The sequence below is a fragment of the Corylus avellana genome, chromosome ca9, assembly GCF_901000735.1.
Source record: "Corylus avellana chromosome ca9, CavTom2PMs-1.0".
NCBI lineage: Eukaryota > Viridiplantae > Streptophyta > Magnoliopsida > Fagales > Betulaceae > Corylus > Corylus avellana.
This window is the reverse complement of record NC_081549.1, coordinates 13081277-13097707: the sequence shown is the minus strand read 5'-3', so window position 1 is coordinate 13097707 and position 16431 is coordinate 13081277. Positions and strand designations below refer to the sequence as shown.

The 16431-nt window shown below is 34.6% G+C and overlaps 1 protein-coding gene across 2 annotated transcripts; it reads right to left on the bottom strand.

Annotated features, from left to right (window-relative positions):
- Positions 1–12968: 12968 nt before the first annotated feature.
- On the bottom strand, positions 12969–15147 carry LOC132161877 (cation/calcium exchanger 2). 2 transcript variants are annotated; one of them, XM_059572090.1, is made up of 2 exons: positions 13958–15147; positions 12969–13642 (listed from the first exon to the last, which is right to left on the bottom strand). In XM_059572090.1, exons 1-2 carry the CDS (start codon positions 14826–14828, stop codon positions 13143–13145), a joined length of 1371 nt encoding a protein of 456 aa, XP_059428073.1. In that variant the 5' UTR covers positions 14829–15147; the 3' UTR covers positions 12969–13142. The 2 variants fall into 2 exon arrangements, with proteins under 2 accessions (XP_059428073.1, XP_059428072.1); XM_059572089.1 differs by having other exon boundaries at positions 12969–15145.
- Positions 15148–16431: the final 1284 nt, after the last annotated feature.

The window sequence follows — 16431 nt, the reverse complement described above, 5'->3', positions numbered from 1 at the left end:
TTTATTCTGTTTCTCCATCTCTCTTTCTCTATACTTTCTTAGTTTGATTTTTAATTCAGTTATGTATATATGTAACCTGTGTTCAAGCGTATATATATATATACACGCTTGAACACAGGTTGTTCAAGCGTAAAACCTGTGTTCAAGCGTGTATATATATATATATACACGCTTGAACACAGGTTATAAATACTTGTTTTGGGGTTCTTTAGTGTGATTCCCTTGTAGATTATTGGTGTGTGTATTAATCTTTATATTGCTATCACTACAATTTGTGCGCGTTTGTGGTTTTCTTGTGTCTTTTTGTAATTATAAATGATTGTGATTTGGAGTTTTTGAATTGCTCCTATTTGTTAAGAAAATCTAGTTCTGATTTCACCAGATGCTGTGAAAGATTGGGTGGAAAGACTACAGATTTTGAGATTTTACTCGTCATACCATTCATATTCCAATTGATACAGACATGCTTGCTTGTAATCATGTGGTTTTTGTATTTTGAGAAATAATCCTAACATGTTATTAAAAGAATATGAGGCACTAAGTTGGCCCTTATAACGTGATGACCCTATCTTTAAATTTGACATCTGTTGTTTGTTTACAGTTATGGCACAATTAAATTTAGCCACAAGGAACATGATAAAGAAGAGAAAGAATTTGGTGTTGATGTTTTGGATAGATATGTTCTCGGTTGTTGTTGCTTTCTTTGATTTGTTATGTGTTTTGGTAAAAGACCATATTCGACAGAAATCATTAAGAGCTACATACTTTATTGATTTTTATTCAAGGCAAGGAGATCTTTACCGTTTAATATATGAAGGATGATGAAACTTGCCATAACCATTTTAGAATGGATAGAAATGCATTTAGCAATTTATGTAATATGCTTGAAGCAAGAGGTGGATTAAAAGCCGCAAAACACATGCTAGTAGATGAGCAAGTTGCAATGTTTTTATACATCTTAGCTCATCACGTAAAGAATAGAATTATAAAACGTCAATTTAGGCACTCAGGAGAGACAATTAGTAGGCATTTCAAAAGCGTATTACATGCGGTTATACGATTGCACGCAGAGTTTCTTAAGAAACCGAAGCTAGTTCCCAAAAACTCTACAGATGAGAGATGGAAATGGTTTAAGGTATATTATAAAGCGCTTTTTGCTAAGTTTATTTTCATCCAACTATGATATTACATACTGACATATATATATATATAAAGAATTGTTTAGGTGCATTAGATGGAACACATATTAGGGTGAGGGTACCTTTAGACGATAAACCTAGATACCACAACAAAAAGGGAGAGATCACCACAAATGTACTAGGCGTATGCTCACAAGACATGCATTTTATCTACATTTTAGCTGGTTGGGAACGCTCTGTTGCAGACGGTAGAGTGCTTCGAGATGCAATAAATAGGAGAAACGGATTGATTGTACCTCACGGTAAGAAAAATACCTTTGCCATTTCTCATTATTTTAATAATCCTTTGTTGTACTAAATCCATTTTTTTTGAAAAAAAAAAAAAAAAAAAAAAAAAAAGATTTATAGGTTACTACTATCTTGTTGATGCTGGCTACACAAATTGCAAGGGTTTTCTTTCACCATATAGAGGGCAGCGATACCACCTAAATGACTGGAGAGTTGGACATCAACCAACTACAGCTGAAGAATTCTTTAACATGAAACATTCGTCGGCTAGGAATACTATTGAGAGATGTTTTGGGTTGCTTAAATTACGTTGGGCTATTTTAAGGAGTCCATCGTTTTATCCAATTAAGATATATAATCAGATTATTACGGCATGTTGTCTTCTGCATAACTACATACGAAGGATGATGTTTGTGGATCCATTAGAGGAAGAATTGGACCAACAAGAGCACTCACATACCGGAAATAATAATGATCCAATAACACATATCGAGGCTTCAGATGAATGGAGTGCATTGAGAACAACTATGGCAAATGAAATGTTTAATGCGTGGAGGGGAAGTAGGCGAGGTAATTGATATGTAATAATTATTTAAATATGTTATGTGTGGATGGCAATTGACCATGTTAAGATGTACTACGTTATAGGTCAATTTTTTTCTTAATATATTGAAACATTTCTTTGCATGTTGGCAATTGGTCTTTATTGTTGATGTTAGCCATATTGGTATGCATATTTTCCTTGATAATTATAGTTTTATTACTTTATGTATCATTGTTCTTCATTTTTTTTAGATATGAATTCATCCGCATTGGATTCTCAAGATTCTGTTAGAAGGAAATGGGCTCCTGAAGAAGATATCAAACTTGTTCAGGCTTTGGTTGAGCACTACAATGAAGGAAACGATAGACAAGAGACTAGGCTTCAACCAGGTTATCTTAGAATCTTGGAGGTAAAGCTTTCAAAGATATTACCAAATGCTGGAATCAAAGCAAAACCACATATAGAATCAAGATTGAAAACTTTGAAAAGGGAATTTCAAATAGTCCATGCAATGTTGTGTGGTCCTGATGCAAGTGGATTTGGATGGGACAATGTTAGAAAATGTGTGGTGCTGAAGATGCTGTGTGGTAAGCGTATGTGCAGGTAAATTTGTATCATGTTGCAATTGATATATTTATAATCTTATTATGTGCATAATATATTAATTGAACATTATCATATTTGATGGTTTTATAGAGTCATAAAGGAGCAGCTGCTTTTAAAAATAAATCTTTTCCTTTATATGAAGATCTTTGCATTGTCTATGCAAAAGACCATGCTACTGGCAGAGATGCTCAAACACCAATTGACATTTGTGAAGATTTACAAAATGAAAAATGTGATGAAAACAATATTGGCCAAAACGAGAAAGATGGGTTCGACGAGTTTAATGAAGACATGTCGTGCACATAGTTGCCCACCAATGGCAATGGAGGAGAAGGACTTTTGGGTCGAAAACGAAAAAAGTCTAATAAGAGTACCGAAGATAACATCGCCAAAAAATTTCTTGAAATTGGTAACCAGCTTGCGACGAATTTAATTACTGCATCAGAGAATCTTAGCAAGGCAATTACAGGTTCAGTAGAACGAGAGAGTAGATTAAAAGTTAATGATGAGCTATCAAAAATAATTGGTCTTAGCAGTAAGGATCGTTTCAAAGCAGCAAGATTGATTGTTTGTCAGCCTGAGATAATGGATCTATTCTTCAGCGTTCCAGATTATGACAAAGAAGAATTGGTGCATGGAATTATTAATGACGCTTGAGGAGTTGCAGAAAATTGACTATTTTTAGTTTGCATTCATGTTTACATTTTTTAATTAAGAACGATTGCTATACCATTTTTTGATGGTTAAGATCTTTAGTGATATATATATTTTTAAGTAAGAACGATTGTTATACCATTTTAATTGAGTTCTTACCAAAATGATATCAAGATGGTTAATGTGCTTTTCGTAGTTTTAATTATAAAATATGGTGATATGATGATTATGTAATTTTTTTATATAAATAATTTTAATTTTGTAGCGTAATTGTTAAAATAAAAAAAAAATAAAAAACCCACATACATGACATAACTAAAAAAAAAAAATTATATAGTAAAATTGTTTATGTTTCAAAAAAAAAGAAAAGAATGAAAGTCCTTAATAATATAAATTGTATTTATATTATAAGGGTATTTTAGAAAATAAGATCACAATACGATCCCATTCACCAACATATTGCGTTGTACCAAACGAAGGAATAGGATTAGGTAGTCTATTCCAGCGTTACAACCAAACAAAGGAATAAGACTAGCTAATCTATTCCCAGTGGTAGCTAATCATTTTCCAATGGACTAGACAATCCGCGAACCAAACGAGGCCTAAGTCTCTGTTTGAAACTATGGTTTGAGGTAAACCATGCAGCTTGAAAACTTGTGTGAAGAAAATGTTAGCCACAGTGATAGCTGTAAAAGGATGAGAGAGAGATAGGAAATGTCCATACTTAGTGAGGCAGTCTACCACCACTAGAATCACACTGTGACCATTCGATATAGGCAAACCCTCAATGAAGTCCATTGATATGTCAGTCCAGCTTTGAATAGGAATGGGTAAGGGTTGTAATAAGCTAGGAGTATGAACATTCTCCCCTTTAGAAGCTTGGCAAATAGGGCATTCCTAAATTAGCTTCCTACTATCCTTTCTCATCCCTGAGCAAAAAAAATCAGCCTTAGCTCTCTATACAATCTTCAAATAGCTAGAGTGACCTGCTTCAGGATTAGAGTGGATGTAATGAAATATTTTGTCCTTAAAGGAGGAAGAGTGAACAATAAAAATTCTACCCTTCTTCAGGATCAATTCTTCCTGTAAAGCTTACCCTTTAGGCACCTCTGTACCATCTTGTAGTTTTTGTAGTAGTACCATAGCCTCTGGATCTGTGGTGTAGCTTTGCTTGAGTTCTTCTAACCAAGTTAGAGTAGGAAAAGAGAGCATAGAACATGCAGCTTCCTCAGGTAAGCCTGGATCCTCAAAAAACCCTGGATAAGGCATCAGCTACCTTATTCTCCTTACCTTTCTTATACTCAATAGTAAAGTCATAACCTAGCAGCTTAGACATCCATCTTTGTTGAGTCACCGTACCCACCTTTTGCTCCAATAATAATTTCAAAGATTGTTGATCAGTTTTTATCTTAAAAGATTGACCAAGAAGATATGGTCTCCACTTTTGAACTGCATAAACTAAGGATAATAACTCCTTCTCATAAGTAGAGAAAAACAAGGCTTTCCCTTTTAAGGCTTGACTCATGTAAGCAATTGGTTGGCCCTCCTGCATCAAAACAACCACAATCCCAATTCCACTAGCATCACACTCTATAGTAAAAGGTATAGTGTAATCAGGCAACCTCAACACTGGTGGGTGTGTAACTGCATGCTTACGAGCTTGGAAGGGCGTAGTAGCATCTTCACTCCACTTAAAAAGCTTCTTTTTTTTTTTTTTAGTAAGGTTGTTAAAGGGGCAGCAATAACACCATAGCCCCTTATGAATTTCCCATAGTAGCCTGTGAGACCCAAAAAACCTCTAAGAGACTTGATAGTAGAGGGTAGACATAGCCTCAATTTTAAAAGGGTTAGTCCGAATCCCTTGCTCAAAAATGAAGTGTCCCAAATAATCAATCTCATTAACCCCAAAACAACACTTAGACTTTTTGGCATATAATTGATGTTTTCTGAACAGTAACAACACCATTTTCAAATGATCCCCATCCTCCTCCACTGTTTTACTATACACCAAGATGTCATCAAAGGAAACCAGCACAAACTTCCTTAAAAAGGGCTTAAAAATCTCATTCATAAGGCCTTGAAAAGTGGAAGGTGCATTAGTAAGCCCAAAGGGCATTACTAAGAACTCATAATGCCCCTCATGAGTTATAAAGGTTGTTTTAGGGATATCTTCCTCTTGCACTCTAATTTGATGATAGCCTGATTTAAGATCCAATTTAGAAAAAAAATTTAGCCCCAAATAATTCTTTCAATAGCTCATCTATGACTGGAATTGGAAACTTATCCTTAATAGTCTCCTGATTTAGGGCTCGATAGTCCATACACATCCGCTAACTACCATCTGTCTTCCTAACCAGCAACATGGGTGAGGAAAAAGGGCTTTGGCTAGATCTAATGACCCCTGATTCCAACAAGTCCCGGACAATTTTCTCAATTTCAGTTTTCTGGTAATAGGGGTATCTATAGGGTCTAACACACACAGGTTTATATCCCTCTTTTAGCACAATTCGATGGTCATGTGACCTAATAGGAGGTAGTCCTCATGGCTCCTCAAAAACTCCTTTAAACTTATCAAGTAAGCCTTCAAATTAGGTTGAAACTAGTAAGTCGGGGGGCTGGTTCTCACACTCAATCAACTGTAAAACCACTCCCTTATTAGAAGACCAAAAAATTTAGGACCCTCCTCCATAGTCCAATTAGTGGGTTTCAAGCCTTGTAATAAAATTAAAGTACCCATCCAAGTGAAAGCCATAGTTAACTTTAAGAAATCTCAAATGATAGGGCCAAAAGTTCTCAACCACTGGACTTTCAAAACAATATCACATCCCCCCAAGGTAAGGACATAAAATTCAGTAGAAAAAATGTTACCTTGAACCTTCATAGACACTGCAAGACATTTACCCTCACTAGTAATGACCTCACCATTAGCAACTTTCACAGAAATGATCTCCTTATCCTAACATTGCAACTTTGCCTTTCTAGCAATATATGGATCCATGAAATTGTGAGTGCTACCTGAATCCACCAAAATGATCACCGTTTGCTACTTAATAGTACCACCAGCCTCATAGTATTAGGACTAGGACATCCAAAAATGGCATGGAGTGAAATCTCTGGATGTTCTGAATTTTTAGTAAGTAGGGATGCCTCTTCCCCACCTTCCCCTTCCTAAGAATCAAAATATACTTCCTCAGAATTTTCCCCTTTGTTAGCTTCAATATCCTGCATCAAATACAATTTTGGGGTCTTGCAAACATGCGAAGGATTCCATTTTTCATCACAAGTATAACATAAACCTTTAGACCTTCTTTCCTTCATGTGGGCAGCAGATACCCTTTGAATGGGTAAACCATTAGGATTCCTTTTACCCATAGGTATAGAATACTCATCTTTCCTAGAAAAAGAATGTTCCCTAAAAAAACCTTGCTGCCCATTAATAGTTGGTTTGCTGTAGGAAGAGAAAAAATTTCTATCCCCACCTAAATTGCTTAGAGATTCTTCTTGAAGAAGTCACATATTCCTCTTGGATTTTTGCTAACCCAAAGGCTTGAATCAAATTAGAAGGATTTAACATGCGTATAGGAAGCCTTACTTCATCTTTTAATCCACTCAAAAAACAACTGAGTTTATACTGTTCGGATAGGCCCCTCAATCTATTAGAAAGACCCTCAAATTGGGCTTTATAGGCTGCCACAATGGTAGTTTGCCTTAAGCAGGTCAAAGCTTCCATGGGATCATCATAGGCCGTAGGACCAAACCTAATTAAGCATGCTTTTACAAATGATTCCCAAGTATTAACTAGCCCACTATACTCAACATCCTGAAACCAAATAAGGGCTTCTCCCTCCATATGAAAAGATGCAATCAGTATTTTATCCATACCTTGAGTCTCATGAAATGAAAAATACTATTTGGCTTTATAGATCCAGTTGGCTGGATCATCCCCATCAATCGTGGAAAATCCATCTTCATGGCCGGGGTATGAAAATTTCTCGAACCTCCAGAACTTTCTCCTACATGTACCTCATGAAATTGTCTTCTATCATTAGAATCTAACCTTGAATTCTTCTCTTTCAACAGGGCACTGATGGTATGCATGGTAGCCGTGAGATCCTGCAACTGTTTCTTCAACTTTGAGATTTCTACAATTAGGGCAAGTTGAGACTGAATTGAATCAATCTCTCTTTGCATCTAAGTCAACCGTGTTCCATCCGCCAATGTTGAAGAATTTGCAAATTTAGGACCGTATGGAAATTGATACCACTTGTAAAGAACTTTGTGTTCTCGTTATGAACTCTGTAAGATATTTGTTATGCAATAAATGTAGTGGAAGATTATGAATTGAAGTGAAAAATAGTAAAGAAGTAGATTGATAATGGGTTATTCGAGATACCTAGATCTCCAAAAGAAATTACGAACAACTCAAGTCTTTTTCCATATCTTCTAAAACTCCTAACAGCCCATTTATACAATCCAAGCCCAAAGCTAACTACCCAGCCAGCTGGCCCAGAAATTGCGGTAACAACCCACCCCTTAAAGTGGCGCACGTTCTCCGCACAATAGAAACGTGCATCCCACTCCTTCAAGCCTTAGTTGCTTACAGTTGTAAACACACTACTCCACTATCACATAGCGTTCCCAGAAACTTCCCCCAAAGTCACACCTAAGCCTTCTTGCAGCCACAAGCTTTCTTCTTCTTCTTCATGACCGTTAGTCATGAAGAATATTACAAATCTCAGCCTTCCCTTCAAATCTTTCACATCCCATGATTTCTCGCCAATGTTCCTGACTATATCCGGTGACAACACGGGTTGGAAAAGCCCACAAACCCCAGAAGAAAACCCGAATTTCTCCCCAAAAACCAAGCTCAAACCCAACACAAATCTAAAAAAACAACCCCTCAAGCCCCAATCTCCTTTGCTCTTCACCATCCTCTCGTCCAAATTTAATCTTGCTTTGGAAATGACAACCGAAGAGGCTGGTAACCGATCAGGACTCGATCTAGGCGTGGACAATCGGATGGGGGTGGCCCGGCCACCCCCAAACCCACTGGGGGTGGTTTCAGCCACCCCTCGGGCTCCTTGGGCCACCCCCAAATATATATATATTTTTTTCTTTTTTAATTTTTTTTTTAAATATATTTTTTTAAAAATTAATTATATGACACATGACATTTTTGATTGGTGCTGACGTGGCATTCTGTTAAGTTTTGGACGGAATTTTAAATGGAGGTACCATCTTCATTTTTATGAAAACCATAGGTACTTCTTGTGATAAAAATGAAACCCTAAAGAAAAAAAAAAAAAAAAAAAAGTATTTAAACCCTAGGGGACAAAAGAGTATTTAACTCTAAAATAAAACTAAAACATAATCCCAGTTGGAAAAGAAATAAAATAAAACTAAAACATTTTTTTTCTTTTTTCTTTTTTTTTTTATCCTATTTCCTGTCCTACATCACTTAAACTTATCTATCCAAAACGAGGTCGTTTTAGTGGATATATATATATCCTTGTTGGAAAAGAAATAAAATAAAACTAAAAGTTTTTTTTCTTTTTTTTTTATCCTATTTCCCGTCCTGCATTTTTCACCCTTGGGACTAAGTATAGTAAAGAATAAGAAAGAAGAAGCTCTGAAGATACTTTCTAATCAAATGATTTGATCTTCATAATGTTCTAATGAAAATAAAAGGTTATTTTACTTTATTAAAAATAATAATAATAAAATAAAAGGTTATTTTTCTTGATTTTAATTCATGAAAGAAAAGTGATCAATATTTTTTTTTTTTTAGAAACGATGAGTAGAAAATTTTAAATGAAACTTTTGAGTTTGATTTTTCCGAGGTTCTTTTGATGGCCTCAACACTTGGAAAATGTTATAGAAAATGCAGAAGTTGATGCATATGCAGACAAAAGGGTTGAACCCTACCCAATGTAACGTCAACGTGTTGGACCCTTCACTGTACTCGTTCTTTGTCGCCGACATTTAATTCAACTTAACCTATTAATAATTATATTTATTTATATGACCTCGTCACATGATGGGCCCTTGCTTCTTGTCTTTTTTTTCTTTTCTTTTTTTAATATATACTTTTTCATTTATTATATTTTGTTTTTAGTCTTAGTTTTTAGCCGTCTATCCATCACTCAAAAAAAAAAAAAAACACAAAGCTTGTAGGCATCTGTCCTATTCCATGATTGCCTCCATTTGAATCTTCTGGTGGCTACTCGAAATTTGAGGCGATATTTAATCCAGAATTTGGGTGGATAAACACTAATCATAACAGCAAATTGAATTATGAGATACATCATTCGTTCCATGGTGGAGTCAGCATTTTAGTCTGAATAGGGACAAAATTAAAAGATTGAGTTCAAAAAAAAAAAAAAAATCTAGAATGAACCTCAATTTGATCTTGATCCTTTTGAAACCAAAAAGGGACTATACTGGACCGGCACTAGCCTCTTGATAATATCCACAATACAACATAGGTCATCAAAAGAATCTCCTAGGGAAGAGGGGTTTATTCATTTTTGTACTGTATCTTGAATACTGCTTTATTTAATCTCTTTCCTAAAATGCTATATATTATATTATTATCTTCTTTTTATTTATTTTTTTTAATTTTTTTTTTTTTAGCTCTCAAAGTTTACGTTACTTTGAAAATTAGGTAATTACTTTTTTAGTACATAGGTTTTCATGCTTTTATTTCTTTCTCACCTAAGTTTCAATTCGTATCATAGATGATACCTGACTTATGAATAAATACCAATTTAGTACATTTGTCAGCATTCTGTCAACCAAACTAATAAACTGCCATTAAAGTGGTTTTGGCCACCCCATGAAGTCCGTTTAGGGGTGACCGAATTACTCCTAAGGCCCTTGGGGGTGGCCGAACCACCCCCAATGACCAAAAAGAAGTGGTCGAAACCATCCTCTATTACAGTCCATTAGTTTGACTAATGGAATGATGACAAATGTACTAAACTAATATTTACCCATAAGTCAAGTACGTACCATATGTGATACCCAACTTAATAGTAATTTTAAAAGCTAGTTATATCAACTTTATATATATATATATATATATGAAAAAATTACAGTTTACCCCATCAAAGTTGACAGTGTTTTTCAATTCGAATACCAAAGTTTCAATTTTTGCAATCCAACCCCACAAAGTTTTAATTTTTTTCAATTCGACCAATATTATTCCAAAATTTTCATACTGCCCCTAATTTTTATTTTTTATGAAAAAAAAAAAAGTTTGGGGGTGCAAAAATGGCTAGATAGCCACCCCGAATTTTTTTTTAAAAAGTTTTTATAAAAAATAAAAATAAATAAAATTTAGGGGCAATATGAGAAGTTTTGGATACAATTGGTCAAATTACAAAAAATTGAAAATTTGGAGGGTGGATTGCAAAAATTGAAACTTTGGTGTTCGAATAGAAAAACGCTGTCAACTTTTGAGGTGTAAACTGTAATTTTTCATATATATATTATAGCATTACTCTTTACGCCCTCTTGCCCTTCCCTAGCTCCGCCCTTACTTCTTTTTATTAACAATTACTAAGAGACAAGTAATAGGAAAATATTAGGGAGTCAAACAAATGAACTCAAAAAAATTTTCAAATTGACGTGGCAGACCGTAAGTGAATGACAATTGAGAGAAAATTGCATTTTTTTAAAAAAAAAATTTAAAAACCCTTGTCACGTCAGTTTGAATTTTTTTTAAGTTTATTTGTTGGGCATTTCTCCAAGTAATAACTGTAAGATGGCTTGATAAAAGTTAAGCTTTTAAGGAAAAAAAAAAAAAAAAAAAGATTATTTTAATTTTAATATAAAAATAATTATATTTTTATATTAAATATAAAGCATTAAAATTTTTATTTGAGAATTATTTTTATGATTTTTTAAATGCAAAATCATTAAAAATAAAATAAAATAGACTTTACAATGAACCTATGATTAATTAAAAAAAAAAAAAATTGCAAACATAAATAAACGGAAATCATGACCGTTGAGCCAGAGATCAGCCCAGAAATCTCAAGATAATTCCAAATCCTAACTTGATATTATCTTCTACTGCAATTTCTATAGAGCGAATTTGTTCCAAGTTTAATCCCCAAAATTGCAGAAGCTCACTTGCATATAGACCATAAATCCATAATCAATTACTATAAGTAATAATCAAGTGTACACTCATAAAACTTCGAATTTTGATCTTTTCTAGTGGACCAAAGAGGAGAGGATTTCGAAGAAAATCTCACAGTGTTTGTGAACAAAATTTTGGGCATGTTTATAAAAAATGAGCAACTATCTCTTATTGAACCGGTTTTATAAGATGAGTTATGCCCACTTCTTCATCTCGGTTCTAAAACTTTCATGAGTATTATTTTTATTTTATTTAAAATGCTAGTATTCATTTTACAGTTAGAATTTAATGCTCGTGTATCTAACTGTACATATAACATCATATTATTTCGCTTAAAAAAAAATGCCAACATTCACATTATTATTTCAAAGGCATAAATCAACGATATTAATAAATTAAGAGCCTGTTTTAGATTATGTTTGAAAGGCCTAAAAGTGTTTTTAATACTCAAAAAAACTGTTTGAAGGAAAGAAAAGTAGTCAGTTGTTAAAAAATTATAAGTGTTTTTAAGGGTCCAAAAAACCTTTAAAAATTGTCAAAATGCACTTTTGACAAAAGTTTAAAAGCTTGTTTGAGATTGCATTTGAAAAATACAGCTTTAAGTCAAAAAAAACTTTTGGGCAAAAACTTTAATTTTAAACTTTTGCCAAAAGCATGTTTTGGCCATTTTTAAACTTTTTGGATCCTTAAAAGCGCTTTTAATATTTTTACTAAACGAGTGTTTTTTTATTCAAATGGACTTTGTGAGTGTTAAAAACTTTTTTAAGCATCTCAAATGTAATCCCGAAAAGGCCCTAAGGTCCAAAAAGCTTAAAAGTAGCAAAAATGTACTTTTAACAAAAACTTAAAAATAAAACTTTTATAAAAAAAAAAACACTTTTTGATTTAAAAGTATTATTTTTCAAACGCGCTCCCAGTACATCAATGCCACTTTTGATGGCTATGCCAACCGCCCTGGACGCCAACATGCACCACATAGCGATTGTGGTGGCCACTGCTGCGGTGGCTCATGGGAGGGAGTCGATACCCCCTCCACCTCCTCTGCAATGTGAAGGTGTTTCACCCCCTCCACCTTTGTTGGTGTTTTTTTGACTTTTTTTTATTGTTTTTTTTTTTTTTTTTTGCTTGACGATTGGGTATAATTACGATTGTACACAAATTGTGAGTATGCATGACGTATCTCGTTTATTATTTGGCTGCTGATCATTAGGTGGCTTGATGACGTGACACAAAATCCGACAGCAAATTTGCACAGAAACGTTGATAGTGAGATTGATTTTTTAAAGGATAAAACGATAGGGATAGAATTTTTTTTTTTCTTTTAAAGGATATGGATAATTTTTTAGTAGAGTAAAAACCCATAGATTCTTTTTTTTTTTTTTTTTTCCCTAAATTAAAAGATAAAGTTCCTAACAATAAAATATTAATATTTAACTAAAAAAAAAAAGGAAAGAAGAGAGAATAAGAATAATATGTGAAGAAGATGTAAAGAGATTAGCAGAGTGAGAAGAGAGATTAATAGAATTGTGAAAGAGAAGTCCTTTACAACTCATAGTGTTATAGCAGATTAAGTAGATGAAGCCAAATGATATGAGCTAAGCAAGATAGTCGCTTTACAAGAAGCTTTTTAATTAGTAAACTAATTACATGGATACATCTAGTTACATCCATTTCGTCTCGAAATGATGTTCACGACCACGTCATCACGCTTACATATCTGATAGTCGTATATAACAGTCTACTACTAAATACCTAGTGTTTCTAATTATTTATACATATTAACAAGGCTGAGAGACCCATCTGTTTGTATCAACCTTAAAAACAGAGAAACTATATAAACAACTAAAAGCCCTCCTCCCAAAACCCCATCTAGCCTCATGCCTCTCACAGGCAAAACCACAAGAGCCCAAAGTAAGCCACCTGCCAAAAACCCTAGTGTCTCCAAGAGGTGTGGATCGCTAGGCATCACTACAAATGAAGGGTAGTTTGCCCAACATGAGCCTACAAGAGACAAGCCTAAGCCAAAGAGAGTGATGAAGATGGGGCCAGCATAGCAGCCTGATATAGCAACTTGAGCTCCCTCTGCTCCGCCATTGATAGCCATTGTTAGATTTGTGGTCAGATCTCCAAGTGAGTTGCCCCAAGCAAGGACTGTTAGAGCAAGTATAGAAGGATTTATTCCACACATATACCCAAGAGAAACCAGCAGCCCTACCAATTCCTGAGCAGTGATATAGCTCCAGGTTACACTCATTAAAAAGCCCCCTGCAAGCCAAGGAAAAGTGAATTTCTTTGGTGGGCAAGAGTTGTCAGTTTTCAAGAAAGCAAGAACCCCAAAAGCAATCCCAAAACTCAACCCAATTCCATAGTGATGAGGCTTGCAAAGAGATGACAACAGCAGTGGTGCTAATGTCACTGAAGCAACTGCATATGGCTTAGACCATTTCTCCTCACAAACAACAGGAATTGTCAATCGCCTTGGTAAAGAAAGAGGCATCTCAAGGATGCAAAGAAATGTAGCACAAAAAGCTGATGATCTGAGACAAAAGCAGCTCTTCTTGACTTGTACTAAAGACTCACCTTCCCCATTCTCCATGTCAGTAAGAATAGGTATGGTCAAGTCACTGCCATTGCCAGAATTACCATGTCTTTCACCGTCTTCTCCGCCATTCTTCGAGTGGTAATGTGAGGTGCAAACCATTATCACATAAACAATATACAATGAAGTAAAAGCAATTGCACCCCACAGATCAATTTTCCCCTGAATCAATATGACAATCAAGAACACAAGAACCAAAAGGAAAAAACAAACATCTCTTATAAAGGCAGACTTGTTTACTCGAATCTGCTTTTTTCGACTTGAAATGCTTATGATTCCAACCACAACACATGTTACAAAGGAAGCACCCCCTAGTATTGTGTTAAGGCCAACATCACATGTCCCACTACCCATAAAGGAGACGATGGTTGAAAAAATATCAGGGGCACCATTGCCAAGAGAAAGCAGAGTAACGCCAGCAATTGTAGGAGACAATTTTAGTAACCTTGACAAGCTTTCAAGTGAAGAACAAAAGTACTCAGAAGCTGTGTTTCCCAACAGATAAAACAGAACTAGAAGCCACAGAGAAAGAAGAGAATAACCCAGAAAGGGAAAACTCCCAATTTTGCAATAGAAAAGGTAAAGATAATCAATATAGCCCTGGGAAACACATGGGTCATGGGATTTAATGTAGGAACACTTGGCTTTGAAGTCATCAAGCGTATGCAAGGCCTTGCAGCCTTGCTGGCTGCTGCTAGTGAGACCATTGAATTTGCTCAAAACAAGACATTCTGAAGTGTAGAGATGTATAATCAAGAAAGCACATCCCACTAACAGAAATGAGATGTTCAAGAAAAGAAGAAAATTGTTCTTGGCAGACATTGCAGAAAAATCTATCAAAAACAATTTCATGCACAGAATAACCTGGAATACTTCATGATTAAGATAATGGGCATACCCATTCAGGCCAACAGATTAATCCAAGGAAGCTGGCTTTACCAAATGTGGACACAACTTCCAACTACTCGAAAGAAAAGGCACAAACGTGTAGCATAACTAACCTCTGCAAGTGCTGGTTAAAGCTTTGAGCTTCTTGATGAAAGTAAAGTTGCTGACAGAAAAACCATTGAAGGCGTCTACAACTTGGGGAATTGGTAACTCATGGAGGTGGGAGCTGGGAAGCCCATTACAATTGTCTTGTAGTTGCAATGCCTCCTTGGGAGATGAACCGAATAATACACGTGTTATTAGGTTAGATGTCGTTTTCATGTATGAGAAATGAATTAGACATAAATTTGCAATCCAACGGTACCATTTACTTGCTTTGGTTGTCTCCATTTTGTTCTTCTAAATCAAGCTTTTGACCCTTTCTTGCTTTCGATACACACGTTTTTGCTAGGCGCAGTTAAGATGCTACGCGGCTTGTGGTTGATCATGAAAACACCCAATAGAATGGACCTCACATCACACGTCCTTTCTTTCCTTTTTCATTATTTTTCTCTGAAAATGACACCAAAGTACTCTACGGTGTACATACCACTTTGCCTGTGGTGAATATGAACAAGGGATTTTTTCTTTTTTTCTTTTTCTTAATGTTTCATCGTTTTTATTTGATATATAAATTAGCCACATTAAGGAGGATAAGGGAGAGGGAATTAAAGGTGGGGAGGTTGTTATAGCAAACTGTAAAGCTAAATCCGCCTTGTTTGTTAAATGACGTCCCATTCCCCTAGATTGTATCAAACTATTCACTTTATTTTTTTAAAAAAAATTATTCTTACTTTTATATCAAATCACACTTTTTATATTACATTATTTATTTTTTATGAGTAAGTAAGCGTTTGATAAATTGCATGTTTGCCTTTTGATGACGTGTGAACAGTGCAAAAGTCACTACCCTTTAAAAAAAATATTTATAATAATAAATATATAGAGGTAAATATATTATAAGTCAATCCGTTAAAACTAAAATCTTCTGAAGTTTTTTTTTTTTTGAAAATTTACTGCTTGTGTCAATCAAAATACCAATAAAATCTCTACATCAAAATTTTCTAACCACCATTAGTCCCAATCAAAACCTACCATTTTGCCACGTCAGCATATTAATTTTTTATAAATTTAATTTAAAAAAATAATAAATAAATAAATAAATAAATTCCAGAGAGAGTCCACGGTGGGTAAGGTGTGAAAAATTTCAATATTCTCAATTGAGCTTTCCATTTGGGGTCTCTGGATTTGGTCTCAAATGTTTGATTAATTTCCTCTAATGGAGACCGTCAATTTCAAGGTTCTTTGAGCAGAATCATGAAGAAGGCATGGTAATTTAAGAAAAACTAGTTATTCTGTTCATGAACAATTTTTCCGTTCCCTTCTCTTCACTTTTTCTCCAATTTGTTGCTTCTTTTTCTTTGCTTTCTGATATGAAATTTTTTTGTACCTCAAACTTTGTTCTTTGTAGATGAAAAGTTTTTGAATTTAATCTATTTGATGAAATTCAATTAGAACCAGGATAAAT